Source organism: Hylaeus volcanicus, chromosome 5 (assembly GCF_026283585.1).
Source record: "Hylaeus volcanicus isolate JK05 chromosome 5, UHH_iyHylVolc1.0_haploid, whole genome shotgun sequence".
NCBI lineage: Eukaryota > Metazoa > Arthropoda > Insecta > Hymenoptera > Colletidae > Hylaeus > Hylaeus volcanicus.
In genome coordinates, this window is record NC_071980.1 from 11,833,147 (window position 1) to 11,850,229 (window position 17,083).

Below are 17,083 nucleotides of genomic sequence, written 5' to 3' on the forward strand. Positions count from 1 at the left end.
GAACCCTCAGCTTGGGAATCTTGAGTAAAATGCGCAGGTCAAATCGTAATTCTTGAAGCGACAATACTGAACATCTGTACGCAACCAATCCCCAGAACATTTCAGGTAATCAATTTGCTCCAAATCACGTGGACAAGTAGCAGCCATTGATTCTTTGTTAGCGAAGATGGTAACGACAAATTTTTTCGGTTTAAAAGTGTTTAGTACACGTCGTATTATCTCCTCATATGACGTTTCTGGAATGTTACTCTCAAATGATACATACGAGAACTCGGACTCTGGCGTAATATGAATAGTCATGTAATTTCCCTGTAAAGTAATATTCGTTATTTATAACTGAAATTCTTTTTAACTGAAACGCAACATTTCAAAGCACTTACGCTTTTAGATACTCCGTTCATCGAATAACCACAAGGTTCAAATAAAAAATCATCTATGATCATATTTGGAATAAGTTTATCAATTCCTGACTTCTGTGTTGCTTCGTCCGCAGAGGAGCACACGTCCCTAGTGAAGATAGCCATTACTTCTGGATCTAAATGAGTCATAAGAATTTCCAAAGTTTGATCTGGTTCCGCGGGTTCGTCTGCAGATTTCTCTCTATTGAGAGTGTATAAATACCAACAATCTGTATCCACAGAGCCTAAACAATAAGCTTCTCCATCTAAAAAACAGAAATACAGGCAGTTGGAAGTTTCCTACATAGTACCGATAAAGTCCGTTACACGTAACGTTAAATCTAAACTTTATAGGCTCCACTATAAAAAATGCTATTACCGGGAAAGAATGTATCGAGCAGAGCTACTTCCTCTTCGAATGCTTGATGCGGTGATATCTGTAACTCTGGTTTTTTATAATTTTTCCGTGAATAAAATACATTCTGAAACAGATGGAAACTTTGTAAACCATAAATCCTTCCTCGTGTGTTCCTTGATGTTTTACTAAATAAATAAATAACGCATGCTTAATCGTATACAATGGTGAAATAAAAATATTTAGAATAAATGTTTATAAATATAGTACGATCAAAAGTCATGAATCAAGAGTGATTTTTGGATAAATGCATTTCATGTACAGTATCATAGGTAAGAGAGATCAATAAACCAAGAGGTAGAGATGTATCCTGTATACTAGAGGTTTTCTATATATAGACACATCACTTATCCATGCACTAGGTCAAGTTATATAGCTAAGTACTTTCGACTTCAATTGGCTCGCAGAAAATGACAATTTTTATGAACGAAAATTGCAAAATTGTAATATCGCGGTAACCAGATCTCTGTACACATACAACGTGAGAATAATTGATATAGGGTCGACTAATAATTCTTAATAAATTGTTACAACTATGTTGTTTGTAAAAATATGTTTAAAAATTGTTTAAACTTCTTAGCTATGCAAGCAATTTGTTTCATACAATGGTACCATTAGTAGTGGAATTCTCTTAAATGATAATGACATCTCCAGACCACTGAAAAATTCTCATGCATTAAAGTTAGAGAATAACAGACAGAATGTATACCTCTACTTCCTCAAAGCCAGTGTACTCTTTTACAAGCTCCAAAAGTGGCTCCAAACACTGAAGAGGTGTAGTTGTACCACATGTTTTTAGAATAAGTCTACGCTTTGATAGGAACATGCTGCTTTCACTGTAAAATAAAAAAATTTATCGTTAAACAATAATGGATTTCGTTTAATACATTTTAGTAGTATATCATATGTAATATCGATTAGTAAAATATCGAAAGATTTAACATTTAAGCTACATTATTTTTGTTTATTACATCTACTTGATGGTTTTCTCAAGTTCGAAATGAACTATTACAATAAATTTGTAACAAATTGTATTACTTCTTTTGGAGTAAAATCTGATAAATGTTTGAAAAAATATAGATACAATTAGCTGAAAATCACAAAAATATTAGAAAATATTAATCGAAATACATTTCACGTTCTGTTAAACATTTTTACTTTAATTTTAACGAATAATTTCTGAAGAAAATTTCTCGAGGTATTCGTTTCAAACGTAATTTAAACAACGAACGTGCGACAATTCAGATTCAAAATATTTATCGCTCCCTGGCGCTCTATATACACTCGTACAGAGAAACGTTTCGAATATAACAATAACATTATTTCTACGTTATTGCGCCCATTACCATTTCATTATTACCCACTAATATTTTAACAGAGTAACGACGATACAACGCACGTTCGATTGCGTTTATAATTCGTCGTTACTTTAGCGTTTACTTTCCCTTTTTAAACATATTACTCGTACAGCTGAAAATACAAAATAAAAGAGAAAATGCAAGATTTAAACTTATTCGAATAACGATATCGCAGGTGAAATTAATCGAACTTCGATCGTTCTTTAGAGCGAATCGTTTTCATTCTTTTCCGAATGGTTCTGGTAATAACAATGAATTCAAGGTTATCAGAGAATGAAGGTTATTAAAAGACGTTTACTTGGCTTCCGCTGTAACATTATTTTTAGCTTGCAGATTTAGACGGTATTAGGCCAGGATAAAGGCAAATTGTTGTTGTTGACTCTACGAAAAATATAATACGAATATTTTGTAACTACGCAAATATCGATATTTCTCTCTCTCTCTCTCTCTCTTTTTTTTAAATATGCTCTATACAACGAAGGAGTTATCATCGATATATTTCACGAAGTCGTTGACCCTAACTTTTTTAAATATGTACGAGTGGCCACGATAAATGAAACATGCGGGTCACTTTATTAGTTCTAACGATACGGGGCAATATACGCGAGAAATAGATAATATGGTAAAGTACAGTGACCATAGACAAATCAATTGATCGAATAACAGTCAAATACAGATACATCTCCTAATAGGAAACTGACAAAAAAAATACATTTATCTTCTAAACAATTCTTTTCGAGCGTTTCATTGGCTAATTACGAATTAATAAACACGTTGAAACCTAATACAAATTAAACGATTTCTAGATCTCGTATATTTTTATCAATCAATAAATCATAAATATACAGGGTGTTCCAAAAATATTGTAACACCTTGAAAGGGGTAAATCAAAGAGTTTGTATTAATAGAATTACTGATATATTGATATAATATGTATTTACTGTTATAATAAACATATACAGGGTGTCCCAAAAATGTCGGAAGTCCTTGAAAATATTGGTTCGGGAGGTGATTTGAAACAAATTTTTCCTTAGCGAAAATGTTGTCCGCGGCATCGTTGAGGAGATATTAACGGAAAACACTGACCAATCAGAGCGCGCGTATACCGTTGGAGCGGTCGCGGTAGCGAATGAGCGCAGCCGCCTAGTGCGTAGCCTACGCTCAACCGGCATATTCGCGCTCTGATTGGTCGGGGTTTTCTATTAATATCTCCTTAACGAAGCCTCGGACAACATTTTCTCTAAGGAAAAAGTTGTTTCAAATCACCTCCTGAACCACCCCTTTCAAGGTGTTACAACATTTTTGGGACACCCTATATATTGATATAATATGTATTTATTGTTATAATATACATATATTTATGATATATTGATTGATAAAAATATACGGGATCTGGAAATCGTTTAATTCGTATTAGGTTTCAACGTGTTTATTAATTCGTAATTAGCCAATAAAACGCCCCTTTCAAGGTGTTACAAAAATTTTGGGACACCTTGTATATATTATAACAATAAATACATATTATATCAACATATTAATAATTCTATTAATACGAACAAACCACTTCGATTTACCAAATAAAAAAAAATTTGCAATTTAAGAAATGTTTTCTACCTTTCGAGACAATACGAATATACGTGTTAAAAATGATAATATAAATATTATAAATAATCGCATCGTGACCTCCCAGAGGTACAAAGAAATGAAAAAGAGAAGGAGTACCGATGACTAATCGGACGTGCGAAGAGAGCGCGAAGCAAAGTGCAAGTTCAAGAACGGTTGCCCGAGAAAGATAATTGATACGTTTTTAGAGCCCGTAACACGTGGTACTGGAGACGAGCGAAGCGTTTCTGAAACAAAGTTACGTAATGACGTTGCAATTTGCAATTACACTCAACAACGAGTGACGGAATCAACGTGAGTGTTTAAGGAGAGACACCACGAATCCTGGCATTTCATTTTTCAATACAGAAATCGTTACATTAACGAATTGGAACATCACAGCAGAACGATTGTCAATTTCAACATCAATTTTTCTTATCGTCCGAAGGTCAACGTATTATGTATAAATTTGTCTTTTTATCAGCTACAAGATTACGATAATGAAAATACCTCATCCCATTAGAAAAAAAAACCGTCAATGACCTCGAAACAATTTTTTTTTGCCTAACATACTATGTCCCCCTCGACACCAAATAATCTTTTCCTTTACCTTTTTCTTTTATCACAAAATAAGATATCCAAGATCGAAGAGCTAGGTGAGATCACCTGTACATAAAATAAATTCAAGTCCCTAAAAATGGTCATCTTTGACGTTTACATTGAAAACTCTCCACTAATGACGCAAATTCGCGGGTACTGGTGCAACTGCCAAATATTTCCGTTCCGACTCGGCCCTACGTCATCCGAATCCTACGTTATTTAAACCCCGCGTATTGAATCCTGATTCGTGGATTGAAACGCAAAGCTCGTTACTCTATTCACATATTCTCTCACACTCCCCTGCCCTCCTCAAGCTCCGCCATCGCAATTCCTAGCCAAATCGTAATTTCGAATAACAAATAAAAGTTGAACAATTTGCCAAGAAACAAAGTAAGCGAAAAAGCAGCGTTCACGCGTCGTTAGGGTGTATTAAGAATAGTCTAAACACTGTCGAACGTTAAACGATCCTCGTATTTGTACGAGATTTCTGCTATCGCGTTCCGCTAATAAGGAGCGAATTATCTAAGATTGAAACACGCGGAGGAAACATGGGAAACGAGAACGAGATTAAGTCTCTTGAATACACTGTCTAAACAATGCACAACGGCGCCTGTAAATAGTGCCAAATTCTGTCGGCGCGTTTGAAACGTCTAATGCCACGTGTGGGAATTTTGGTGACTAATTCGTTGGTTATAGACAGCCATGCTTAGTAATTCGATAATGATTTAATCTATCAACGAAACGTTTAGTTTTATTCGAAAAATGGCGGATAGAAATGTTCATTTATTTACTTATTCTTCATCATCGCCCATCTCTGATGCTACACAAAACTCTAGGCGATAATAATTTAATCTATTAACGAAACGTTTAGTTTTATTCGAAAAATGACGGATAGAAGAGTTTATTTATTTACTTATTCTTCATCATCGCCCATCTCTGATGCCATGCAAAACTCGAGGCTGGATCTGTTTATAACATTCGTCTTTTTTTTTTATGAATCTCTTTGTCTCCTTTAAATAGACGATAGAACGAAGAAAACTGAATATAACTTTAGCAAACGTATCTAAAAATACTGAACCAATATTGCAGTTTGAATTTTACTTTCGGTATAATTTTTTTATTATCGTATACTATGTGCACTTTCTGATTTATTGGACATTTAATGAATTGGAAATTTGATGAATGCATAAACCGCCGCCTAGTAATAGCACTCTACCCATATCTCGATTAATCTTGTACAACAATGGCCATTGAACTCGTTCAAACGTGGATAACAATTTATTCTACACATCGAGAAACATTGATTTCGCGTCTCCTTAAACGCTTCCTACTCTCTGTAACGAAACTTTTCTAGTATCGATCCCTAAACGACTGCAATAAACAAGTACCTATAAGTACTCCGCGTATTAAAGACAAAGTTTAAAATTTTTATTTAATTTAAATTTCAAAGCGACTGTTAGTAAGTTACAGGTAACGCAAATGAGAACGATATTTTTGTAACAATAATTAAAACTAAGTACCATTGAAAGAAGAAGCGAATGCGACGAATAAAAGAATCTCATGCTATTAAGAGGGTATCCTGAATTAGAAGGTCTAAAAAAAAAGCGGTTTTTCGTGAATTTTTTTAGGACGGAAAATAATAATTAATTCTATCGAACTTTTTATCCTATTTTCATACATATTTCAGTAGTCTGTACAAATTTTTTCAACAAGAAATATTCAAATTGAGTCGACTGCGACGCACATTTGTAGAGCATCTCACAATTAAAACCTCCTATTGGCGGAAAAGATCCAGGTCGTAATTCTGGTTTGACACAAAAGAAATTTTCATTTTCATACATTTCTCTTCTATGTGAACTAAGAAAAACCCGCAAAAATTGTGAAATGTGAAATTACTGCAAGTTAAAAAAAAAAAAACCGAGTTCTTTGAGTGAAAAAAATCACTTTAACTCGACAAAAAAGTTGTTTAACATTTTTTTTGTATGAATTTTCTTAGGTCTCCTAATTCAGGATACTCCCTTAATAGTACCAAATCAAAGGTAAATTTTGTTACATCGCTGTATCGAAATACAGTTAGATGAAATGTGATCTTTTGCACGTTTCGAATCTGTCATCGAATCAATTTTTGCGAAACTATGAAACATGTCGTGAATGAGAGATGATCTACGTTACATCGTTACTGGTATAACGTTTGGTAGCATTCGACAATTGAAAACTTTTGCACTTCGTGTCCCACATATAATGTGATCGGTATGTAATCGTTCACGTAGTCACGTGCAGATAGTACTCTATTTATGCTTTGCCAACGACTCGTTATCGGGCTGAATCTGCAATTAGAAACCAACCAACACTTTTATCTTATCTATGACTAAATACTTGGTTAGACAAAATAAACTTTCATACAAAGGAAATGCAGTTTAAAAGAAGCGTGCGAAATTACTTGTTAATCGCATTCTCGATTAACGATACCAGACGTTATTTACGAAATGATTTCGATGTGGGTTCAAATTTCGTCTAACAAAATCAAAGATAATAACATTAATTGGAATAACGAAATGAAATATCACGTTAAATGAATTGGAGGCTTATCTGTGGGTGATTCTTCAATGGAATAAACACGTATTACAATTGCAATTTGACAATGCGCAAGCGTAAATATAATAAAGGCGTGTTACTTCTTACAAGTAATTAAAATTAATTCACTGGTTACAGGATTCCCCGCTGGACAAAGGATATTGGAATTAACTCGACTGGCACGTGTATATTAAATTGACAAAGAAAAAAAAAAGTATACACGTCGAATTGAGTAACCTCCTCTTTTTCGAAGTCGGTTAAAAACGCATCGTAAACGCGGAATGTTTATTTAATATTTATTTACCTTAGAACATAAGCATCCACGTGTTCGGTACGACAGATGCTGATGATCTCGCAACGAACGATCTTGAGTAAGGACTGCCATTTCCGTCTGGAACAGAAAGGATATTTTATTTATTACTAGCATTAATATTAAATTGATAAAAATGTATATTAACCATTTGCAACTGACAATTTTTGCAGAATAAAGTTCATGGGAATCTAATCACAGTGCCAAACAACCGGTTCGATATAATTCTGGTTATTTATACATATATTTATTTATATATCTCTGAAACCATGGGGAGATGTTGACAAAATTTTGCACAAAAAATTTGATGGGTTTTTAAGGAAACAAAAGAATTTCTTTTTTTAATGATATTTCCTCTCACCATAAACCTGAAATATTTTAAACAAAAGTTGTACTTCTCGATGAGATATGAAATTATTGTCGAATATATTTCTTCTTTTCTTTAGGAATTTTTACCCCGTAAATGATAGAAGTTACGTTTATATGTTATTTAACGAAACGTGCTTCATTTTGACCGAGGAAGTGAAAAATAATTTTTAAACAGAATTTTAGATTTTGACCAAAATTGGCATTGATCCTCCTTGCGAATTCTTGAAAAAATCGTTCTTTCATTTTTAAAAAAATTAGACCTTCACTTTAGAGAAAAACTTTCTCTATCTTCTTCGTAGGATTTCATGAGATCTACAACGAAAAAAAGTTTCGATTAAAAATGTTCATTGTTGAGAGAGCTACGAATTTTTGAACATTTAATATATTAAAGTGGCCGAAACTACCGCTATTTCAATTTTAAAAAAGAAGCGATAAACTAATTTATCGATATAATTGATTCTCTACCATGTTCATCCCCCCCCCCCCAAAAAAAAAATTATGGCAAAAGCAGCGTTAAAAAATAGAGTCACTTTTAATAGAAGTCTGAAATACATGGGGTCAAATTGATTGGTTCGCTAGTTTAAGTGTTATCGGCCATTTTAATAGGGCTGTAAAGAAAAACAACTGTTGATAACCAATCGCGAAAGATATATCAATACGTCTGCGAGCTTTCGTTCAACAATCTTGGGAATTAACGCGTCGGCTAATCGAAAGATTAGCTGTAAGGCTGGTTAAAAACTAAACTATCGAGTTTCGTATACCACATCGCCAGATTAAACACTAATACGAAAAAGTACCTTATCGCGTAACGAAGGCCTGAGAACGTTGACTGTTGAACAATTTTGTAACGAGAATCAGAATAAATAGCTAATAAACTTGCGAGACCAAAAACGATGGGAAAAAAAAAAAAGAAATAATCAGAGATAAGTTTCGCGAAACGTTGATTAACAAACAGACATATTTCGCAACTTTGTTTCACAGTAAATCAGGGTTAATAAGAAATAATTCATAGTCAAATAAACCACACACGTAATTATAAATATTCCATGATATTAAATATTTAAATAATATCGAGGCGTTTTTGATTTTTATCTCGATCAAAATCAGACAAATTTAATGATTATTCTACGATTTACAATTACACACTTCTACGAGTTAACTATGTAAATTTTAATCGATATTATTTTCTGCTGTTCTTATCCTTCCGTTATCTATTTTATTCTATTCGCGGTACTTCAATATTCAAGCAGTTCCATGGAACATCTAAACAGGAAATATTCAAATGATAAATACTGCACGTGTCTAAATTTTATCTCTCTATATTTCGTAGGCATTTCGTATGCTTGATTCTCCATTCGTTTTTCTATAGCAGCCTTACGATAAACTCAACTAATTCGAGTTGAATTACAGTAAAATATTCACCATTATTTATCTTCATGGCGTATTATTTAATAAAATAATATTACACAAAGTAATATAACATATATGATTTAGTATACTTTAATATAATTTTGCATTATCTTCTATTTATCTTCTTGGCGTATTATTTAATAAAATAATATTACACAAAGTAATATAACATATATGATTTAGTATACTTTAATATAATTTTGCATTACATAATTTTTTCTTCACACCAGAACGCGCTTCGAAACAGTCTTCCGTTATGCATACGCATTAAACCCAATTTAACTAATCGATATCAAACGAAATGGTATTTTAAATTTGCTCCAACCACTGCTTTAGAAATAATATTCGAAAATAAACATTAAAAGTGGACACCTTTGAAAACATTTTTCCTAAAGAAATTGCTACGTAACCTCTCTGGTTTATATTAAATTACTATAATAACAAATTACTAGATAGAAAGTGGCTTCTCTCGTATCTCTTCAAATATTATCCAATTTTACCTCGAACCTAAACATTTAATTAACAATTGACACACGGTTGAATAATTCGAAATGTGTTATAATTAGTAAAATTAAACCTAAATAGGAATTTATTTTGTCTTGGAAATATTATAACGTGAACTTTTCTTTCAATCCTTTTTATATTCATGCATATTGTTTATATTTTGTAGGTTCTTGCACAGTATACTGATAACAATAATAGAGAGATAGTATATTACTGTTACGATTATTTTATTTTATTCAATTTTATTCCTTTTCATTTCATTTGAATTCATTTTATTTCATTTTATATGTTTGTAATTACACGACTCAATTAGAATTATCCGTTTACGTATCTTCAGTAGAAAATTTTGCCAAATAATTTCAAATGAAGTACACCTCTGTACTCTTCCCAAAAGCAAACAAAACCCGTTCATAAAATCGATATAATAAGGGGAACTAACATGTCCCTAATTGACATCGCTGTAAGTTTCCTATATCCTATAAATGCATAAAGATCTGCAGTCTAGTTATAATTTACGCTTTCCTTTTAAGTAGTAGCCATTTGGGGAAAGTGTTTAGAGCACATGTCATTAAATGACTCATTGTTAAGCGAATTACTGACGGTCGCGTGTCAGAGATAACACAGACGTCTGGTCGGAGCAAGGAGTTCCCAAAAGTAGTGGGGATAACCACGCGACGCGTATGAAACAGACTACAAAGACACTTACACGCGATTTGTACCTTCTAGCAGTGAACGACTACAATTGTATGATATTGTACAGGGTGTCCCAAAAATGTTGTAACACCTTGAAAGAGGTGGTTCGGGAGGTGATTTGAAACAACTTCTTCCTTAGCGAAAATGTAGTCCGAGGCTTCGTTGCGGAGATATTAACGGAAAACACTGACCAATTAGAGCGCGAGTATGCCGGTGGAGCGGCCGCGGTAGCGTATGAGCGCGGCCGCTTGGCGCGTAGCGTTCGCTCCACCGGCATACTCGCGCTCTGATTGGTCAGTGTTTTCCGTTAATATCTCCTCAACGATGCCTCCAACAACATTTTCGCTAAGGAAAAAGTTGTTTCAAATCACCTCCCGAACCACCTCTTTCAAGGTGTTACAACATTTTTGGGACACCCTGTATAACATTCCAAAAACTAACGACTAACTAATAAATTCGGAACAATTTTGTATTTTCGTTTTTCTTATATAGACACAAAATGTTACGATAAAGCACTACATCTTCTACGTCGAAATTTTACAGTCTACATGGCGCTGTAACTTTCATTGAAATTTTTTCTTAACTAGCTAATACGATAATTTTTTTCTAAATATGGCTTTTTAATGCAATGTCTATTCGGTATATTTTCGAGAATAATCACCGAACTATACAATAAATAACAAGAATCTACTTTTAACAAATAGAGCTATATACTTCTCGAAAATACGAACCGTATACGTCAGGTAACGAAAACTAATATAATAAAAATGGAGAAGAACATAATGTTTGTTTTAAATATTCCGTGTTCTTAAGTGAGTTTAAATTTATTTAACCGTGAGAAATTACAACTCTATCTACGACTATAATGTTCTCTATGTTCGCTTATTAAAACGATGTTATTCAGATAAACGAACTTTTGATGTATAGCGATGATTCGAACGCGATCACGATTCGTATGAGGGTTATTCTACACTTCAATTCCCACTCGACGTAAGTTAGGTGGAATCAGGTAACAAGTTATACAATACAGTGGGTGTATAATGTATTCGTACACCGATCAATTTCCCAAAAAACTTTTGTGTGAAATTGTAGTTTCTTAATTTCTTTTTTTATAATCAACGATATTTTACATATTCTCGGAAGTCTCTAAGATAGATATAGTCCAAACACAATTTACTAGTCAATATAATTGGTGAAATAAAAAAAAATAAATAAATAAATAAAAAAAAACAACAACAACAACAACAACAACGCAAAAAGTGGGTAGAAGTATAGAAACAATAAGTATTTGTACGATTCTAAAGTACTTTGTTTGTAAAGTAATTTTGAAAAAGGTTCTAATAGAGGAATTGACGAAGATCCCACTTCAAATAACTAATAATTTAGTTAATTCAATGCTTAGAAAAGTTACAATAATTATAAAATCAAAAGGAAATCCCACAAACGAAGTATTATATACTTATAAAATAATGTGAATTTCTTGTTTTTTTTTTAATCAAGTTTTAAAAATTAAACAGTTGTGCGAATACTTATTGCTTCAACATTTCTATCGATTAATTGTTTCTTTCTTGTTAATTTCGCAACTTACATAAATAGCTATTTTTTTTCTGATTGTTTATAAAAAATAAGTTAATAAATTACAATTTTACATAGGTTTTTTGAAAATTGATCGGTGTACGAATACTTTCTACACACACTGTAGATTATTGATTGTATAGATTGTTTGTAACAATCGATATTTACGAATTTTTCTTTCTTTCTAGAACAATTCTTTCTAGCAAAGGCCTAAAAGATCGCGCTGATACTTGTGCCTATTTATATAAAATTTAAAATAAAGAGATAAAACGATGTATATACATAAAGAGTCACGTAGTCTCACTTTGAGCGGTCGGTATTACTGGAACGAGAAGGTGGGCGCATCGATCTTCGCCAAAAAACACGCACATACACGCTACCCGTGGAATTCAATCTATCCGATGTTTAGCACGTCGTTCGGGGAACATTTCTACGCGAATATCGTTTTGTTTATCGATACACGGCAAAGTAGTTGGAATAAAGCGATGCCAATACTCGTCAAATACCGGAAATTAATAGCTTGTATCTCGGTGGAAAAATCGACGCACGTGAGAGAGGAATTCTCGTGCGACTGTTGGGTTAAGCCGTTTAGCACACTAACGATTACTATCAGAACATTATATCGCGAGGTGCCGGCGATACAGTCATGGTTACCAAGCCGGTTTAATCTTACCGAAACATTTATTTCGGTTAATCTGTATGACATCGTGAAATTCTTTATATTTACGGCACTTGGGATTACGCTAACGCACGGCATAGGTGTGCTTAAGTGTAAATATAAACGGAAGACCTAACATTTTCTTTGAATTCGCGTAAAGGGTACGATGTTACGCGAAGACGTGTCGAGTCGTGAGAAGATTCGATGCGAATACTTTGTGATACGTTCGAAGAATTTTGTTTGAATCAGAACACGACCACGAGAGACGGATAGTTAAATAGGAGAGATAATATTTCGACTTACTGAGGAATCTGCCTGAGATCGCCCTGCTTTCTGTTTATGCTACTGTTGCTTGTGAACCAAATCTCGAGGAGTTTCTCCACGCCTTCGAAGAATTGCACATTATCGGTGCTGTCGTCTTTTGTAGTTGCCATCCTCTGGAGGCACTAAGTTTTACTCACAACAGTGATATATGTGAAGACAAACAAGAATTTCTTTCTTGAGTTTGTGTTTCGCTCCAAACGTACGATAAACCACTCTTCACGCCGAACTTTGCTTTACTACTGAGAACAAGTGAACGAGCAATCATATCGGCGGTGATTCTGTCCTTTTCCCTTTCCCTCGCGTGCGCAATATGGTGGCATCCGTCTTTCTCCCACTCCCTTGTATGACGTCCTTCTTCAACCATCGCATCCACATTGGATGCGTGTACCTACCTCTCGGCCAATCGTGAACCATCTTTAGCACATGCGCACATTATACAGATATTATTCGAAATCAACTAAATTTGGAATGTTTTCTTGTACGATGTTAAATAATTTACGTCATCGATATAATAAAATGTAAAAAATTCACACAGCACAAAATTCGCTGCATATGAGTTATACTATTATAATTTGTTCTTATTTACAATTAATCTTTTACCATATTCTGTTACTCGTGAGCTCTTAAATTTAACCTATCATTTTAGATTTCCAGAATCAACTTTCTGAAACAACAAAAATTCATGAAATAAAGTAACGAAACATTATATTACATACATATTGTTCATAAGACGAAACATTTGAAAAATAAATTTAAAAATTTTATATTACACAGAAATTTGTACACGGTTATTTTCTAGTATGAAATATTCTATTTTATTTATTATTTATTTTAGTCTTTCTATTTTTTATTATTTTATTCTTTTTCTTTTTAATAATACTCTGCTGCTTCTTTCGCTCTTGATTCACTAAGACGTCCTCACTCATTGGTTCGATAATTTTCCCCATGCTTGTTTTAACCGAAGGCTCGATTAATTTTCTATGAGCATTTTCAGGTACGAAATTTCTACCTATCGGCATCCTGAGACTAGCTTCATAGTCTTTGACACTTGTAAATGGATATGGCAATTCGGTGACTTGATGTTCTTTTAATCTAGTATTACCGTCTTCGAATATTATTACTTCTCCTTTATTCTCATCTTTACGGGGCAAATCTTTCGGGAACTTTAAAATAAAACGTTCTTTTTTACGTTTCGATACCTTAATATTTTTTCCACCCCAATAACCCCATCCTGGTAAACTTAAATCTATATCCTTGGGTTGAAACTTCTCTACCTGTACATACATTTTGCGTAATATTACAAAGAAATCAATAAATAACTTATTATAAGATAAATATTTCTAAATACCTCCTCCTGCTTTTCTTTTTGAAACTGTTCGACCACATCATCGTCAGCAAACGCTTCGCTTATTACATTATGTTTTTCATCTTCATTTTCACTATCATCTAAAACATCGTCCCCTCTAACGACGTCTGTTGGAAAATCAGTATTTAGTTGCTTGGGTTTTACATTTATATATTTATCAGGATCTATTTCAGCTGTAGACCTATTTGGCTTATTTACAGAGAGAGTATTACGATACTCCATGTTTTTGGCATTTTCTAATCCGATATCTGATTCCAAATTATGTTCATTGACACTTTCGTGTAAAGACGAATCTATGATAGGTTTCCGATTTTTAGCTTGAATTTCAAGCCCATCGAAATCGTCTTGTTCGAACTCGAAAGATTTTTTAATTTCATGTTTTTTTAATTTCTTACTATAATCTTGCGTAATACGTTCAAGTTTTGATTTAACTTTATTTTGTATTTTTTCTTCCATAACATCGAACATGTTATCCATTTTTTCATGACTTAAAATGTTCAACGTTGAAGAGTGAAATGCTTCTTGAACGTTATCATTTTCTACAGGTTCCACATTCCAAGTACTAGTGGCAGTAATATTACGTAAATCTTTCTTTTGTAACTTGACTTTTTTATTCAATTTTGTATTATTATCTGATATTTTTCTTTTTGTGATTACATTATGTAAATTTTGTATTATATTTTCGTCGTTTGATTTCTCTGGCTTTACATCATTTTCATTACTTCGAGTTTCAGAAAATTTTATTTCGGTAGCAGCTTTGTCTGTAACGAAAAAAATTAAATGACACATTTTGTAGCTTTTATTAAATAGATAATTATTAAAATATACCTTCAAAAGTAGTAAGATTGTTTACATTCTTCGCTGAAAGTTTTGCTTTTTTAGTTTCAGTTTTATCTTCATCATTTTTATTAACATTAGGTTCCTGACTTTTTAATTTGCTATTTTGTTTATCCCAATATTTACGGTAACTCTTAACAAATTCATCTATTTCCGTTTCTGTTTTAGAATTATTCACCCATGGATTTTCCTTATCATCAAGTATGGGCTGCATAGGACTCTCATCTTCGTTGTCCATTTCATTATCATCTGGTTTTCTTAACTTTTGCGTTAATTCTCGACTAACTGACAACTGTTGCGCAAGTTCTTGACGAGTCTAATAATGGAAAAGAATGTTATAGACATTTTTGTGGAATTCCTTGTTACTTTATTTAATTGGACAGATAAATTATTTTCAGCCTCTTTCAGTACGTATAACAGACTTACATCTTTATCGTACTTTGCTCTAATTTGCTTGGATTTAGCCCATTTTCCTGTACTTTTATGTCTTAACGACATCCGTTCTTCTGCTCTACTTTTATCCAATTGTTCAAGCTTCTCCAATGCTGCTTCAGGATCAGTTTTTTGTAATTCCTCAAACTCTTTCAATTGCAGTTTTATTCGTTCTTTCTTTTGAACGCGATGAAATTTCTTACTCTTAATTTTGCCTTGACGTCGAGACTTTGCTTCTCTGTAAGACTAAAAATGAATAGAATTACACATGCATATATATATTTAACAAAATATTTTCATGATTTAATACAAACTTGTTGCGCTCTAATTCTCGCGGCTTCTTTTCTTTTCATAGCAATCTCTTCCAATGTTAATGAGAATTCATCAGCTTTTTGCTCGATATTCTCTTTCTGCGGTTCTAACGCGGCTAGTTCTTTTTCTAATTCTGACTGAATTCTGAATCTTTTCACGAATTGTTTGGATGGCTCCAACCGCATCGACGACTGATTCATAGGAAATCGAAGCGATTCCGATGTTCTGTTTTTTGTTATAATAGCATTCCATTTTTTAAGTTCTTTCTTTGTATTTTCAAAACCAACTATCCTTTTTATCTGAAAGGAAATTAACATCTACGTTAAAATATCTGTACTCTTAAACACTGTTTCTAATATTTCTATTCAATTGCATAGATTTACAAATCTATAATTGGAATACAATGTAAAAGAACGTCTTACTCTCTCTGCAGCAGGTTTCTCCAATGGTTTTTGTAGTACATTCGCTTTCTTCCTCGCGGATTCCAAATTCCTAGTAATTTCGACATGATGTCCCTTTTTACCTAAACTTTTCGCCAAATCCTTTATAAGAACTGCATCCTGATCAGATATCCCACTTTTCACTAAATGAAATTCTGACACTTCCAAAGTAGGTTCGCTTCTTTCTGCTCTTTTTACCCTGAAAAGAAAATTGTAAATATTAGTAATACTCGAAAAAGAAAGACAAATCTTTCACAATCTAGTTCATATTTCTTTAATTAAGAGATTATATATATATATATATATCCCTTATAATATATACAACAAACACTAAAAAGTAGAGGTTATGTTCTCCAGTCACAGTTGAATGATACTTTTATTTACCTTTGGCCCTTATCGAGTTGCGATACAGCATCGAGAAGCTTAGAATGAGACTCTGATACATCTTGTTCTGTATCGTCCAAAAATTCTGTATCACTCATCGTCTTATTTATATTAAAAATATAACGCGTGTTTCATGAAAGAACGAGGATAGTGTTCGACCATAAAATAGTAAAACATGTAGAAATAGAACGTGCGTGTACGTATACAATGGATGGCTTGTAATACAGAGGATCAATTTAGTTATTCAATGTGTTATCTAATTATCTTCTATTGTATGTAATTTAATATATAGAATATATAATTTATAGAATGAATAGGGATGACTGTGTAGTTTACCAAGAACGAAACTGTACAATCAGAATTACGTGATACTCAAGATCCAATTGCGTTTGCGATTGTCACATCGTTTTGTTTACAAAGTTTATTCTATTTGGATGATGCATACAGGGTGTCCCAAAACTCGCGTAAAAGCCGGAAATGGTAGCTGAGACGATTCTCAACAATAATTTCCTTTGCAAAAAT

The 17,083-nt window shown here is 33.0% G+C and overlaps 2 protein-coding genes across 3 annotated transcripts; both read right to left on the reverse strand.

Annotated features, from left to right (window-relative positions):
• Positions 1 to 6: 6 nt before the first annotated feature.
• LOC128876227 (S-adenosylmethionine decarboxylase proenzyme) lies at positions 7 to 13,195 on the reverse strand. 2 transcript variants are annotated; one of them, XM_054122408.1, is made up of 8 exons: positions 12,928 to 13,195; positions 12,770 to 12,851; positions 7,252 to 7,338; positions 6,546 to 6,700; positions 1,523 to 1,649; positions 778 to 880; positions 381 to 664; positions 7 to 309 (listed from the first exon to the last, which is right to left on the reverse strand). In XM_054122408.1, the coding sequence occupies exons 4-8, from the start codon at positions 6,572 to 6,574 to the stop codon at positions 7 to 9; spliced, it is 846 nt and encodes a 281-aa protein (XP_053978383.1). In that variant the 5' UTR covers positions 6,575 to 6,700; positions 7,252 to 7,338; positions 12,770 to 12,851; positions 12,928 to 13,195. The 2 variants fall into 2 exon arrangements, with proteins under 2 accessions (XP_053978383.1, XP_053978382.1); XM_054122407.1 differs by lacking the exon at positions 6,546 to 6,700 and having other exon boundaries at positions 12,770 to 13,195.
• A 148-nt stretch (positions 13,196 to 13,343) lies between these two features.
• Positions 13,344 to 16,846, reverse strand: LOC128876226 (U3 small nucleolar RNA-associated protein 14 homolog A). The gene is made up of 7 exons (XM_054122406.1): positions 16,562 to 16,846; positions 16,160 to 16,376; positions 15,740 to 16,036; positions 15,420 to 15,671; positions 14,985 to 15,309; positions 14,139 to 14,917; positions 13,344 to 14,064 (listed from the first exon to the last, which is right to left on the reverse strand). Exons 1-7 carry the CDS (start codon positions 16,657 to 16,659, stop codon positions 13,606 to 13,608), a joined length of 2,427 nt encoding a protein of 808 aa, XP_053978381.1. The 5' UTR covers positions 16,660 to 16,846; the 3' UTR covers positions 13,344 to 13,605.
• Between the last annotated feature and the right edge of the window lie 237 nt (positions 16,847 to 17,083).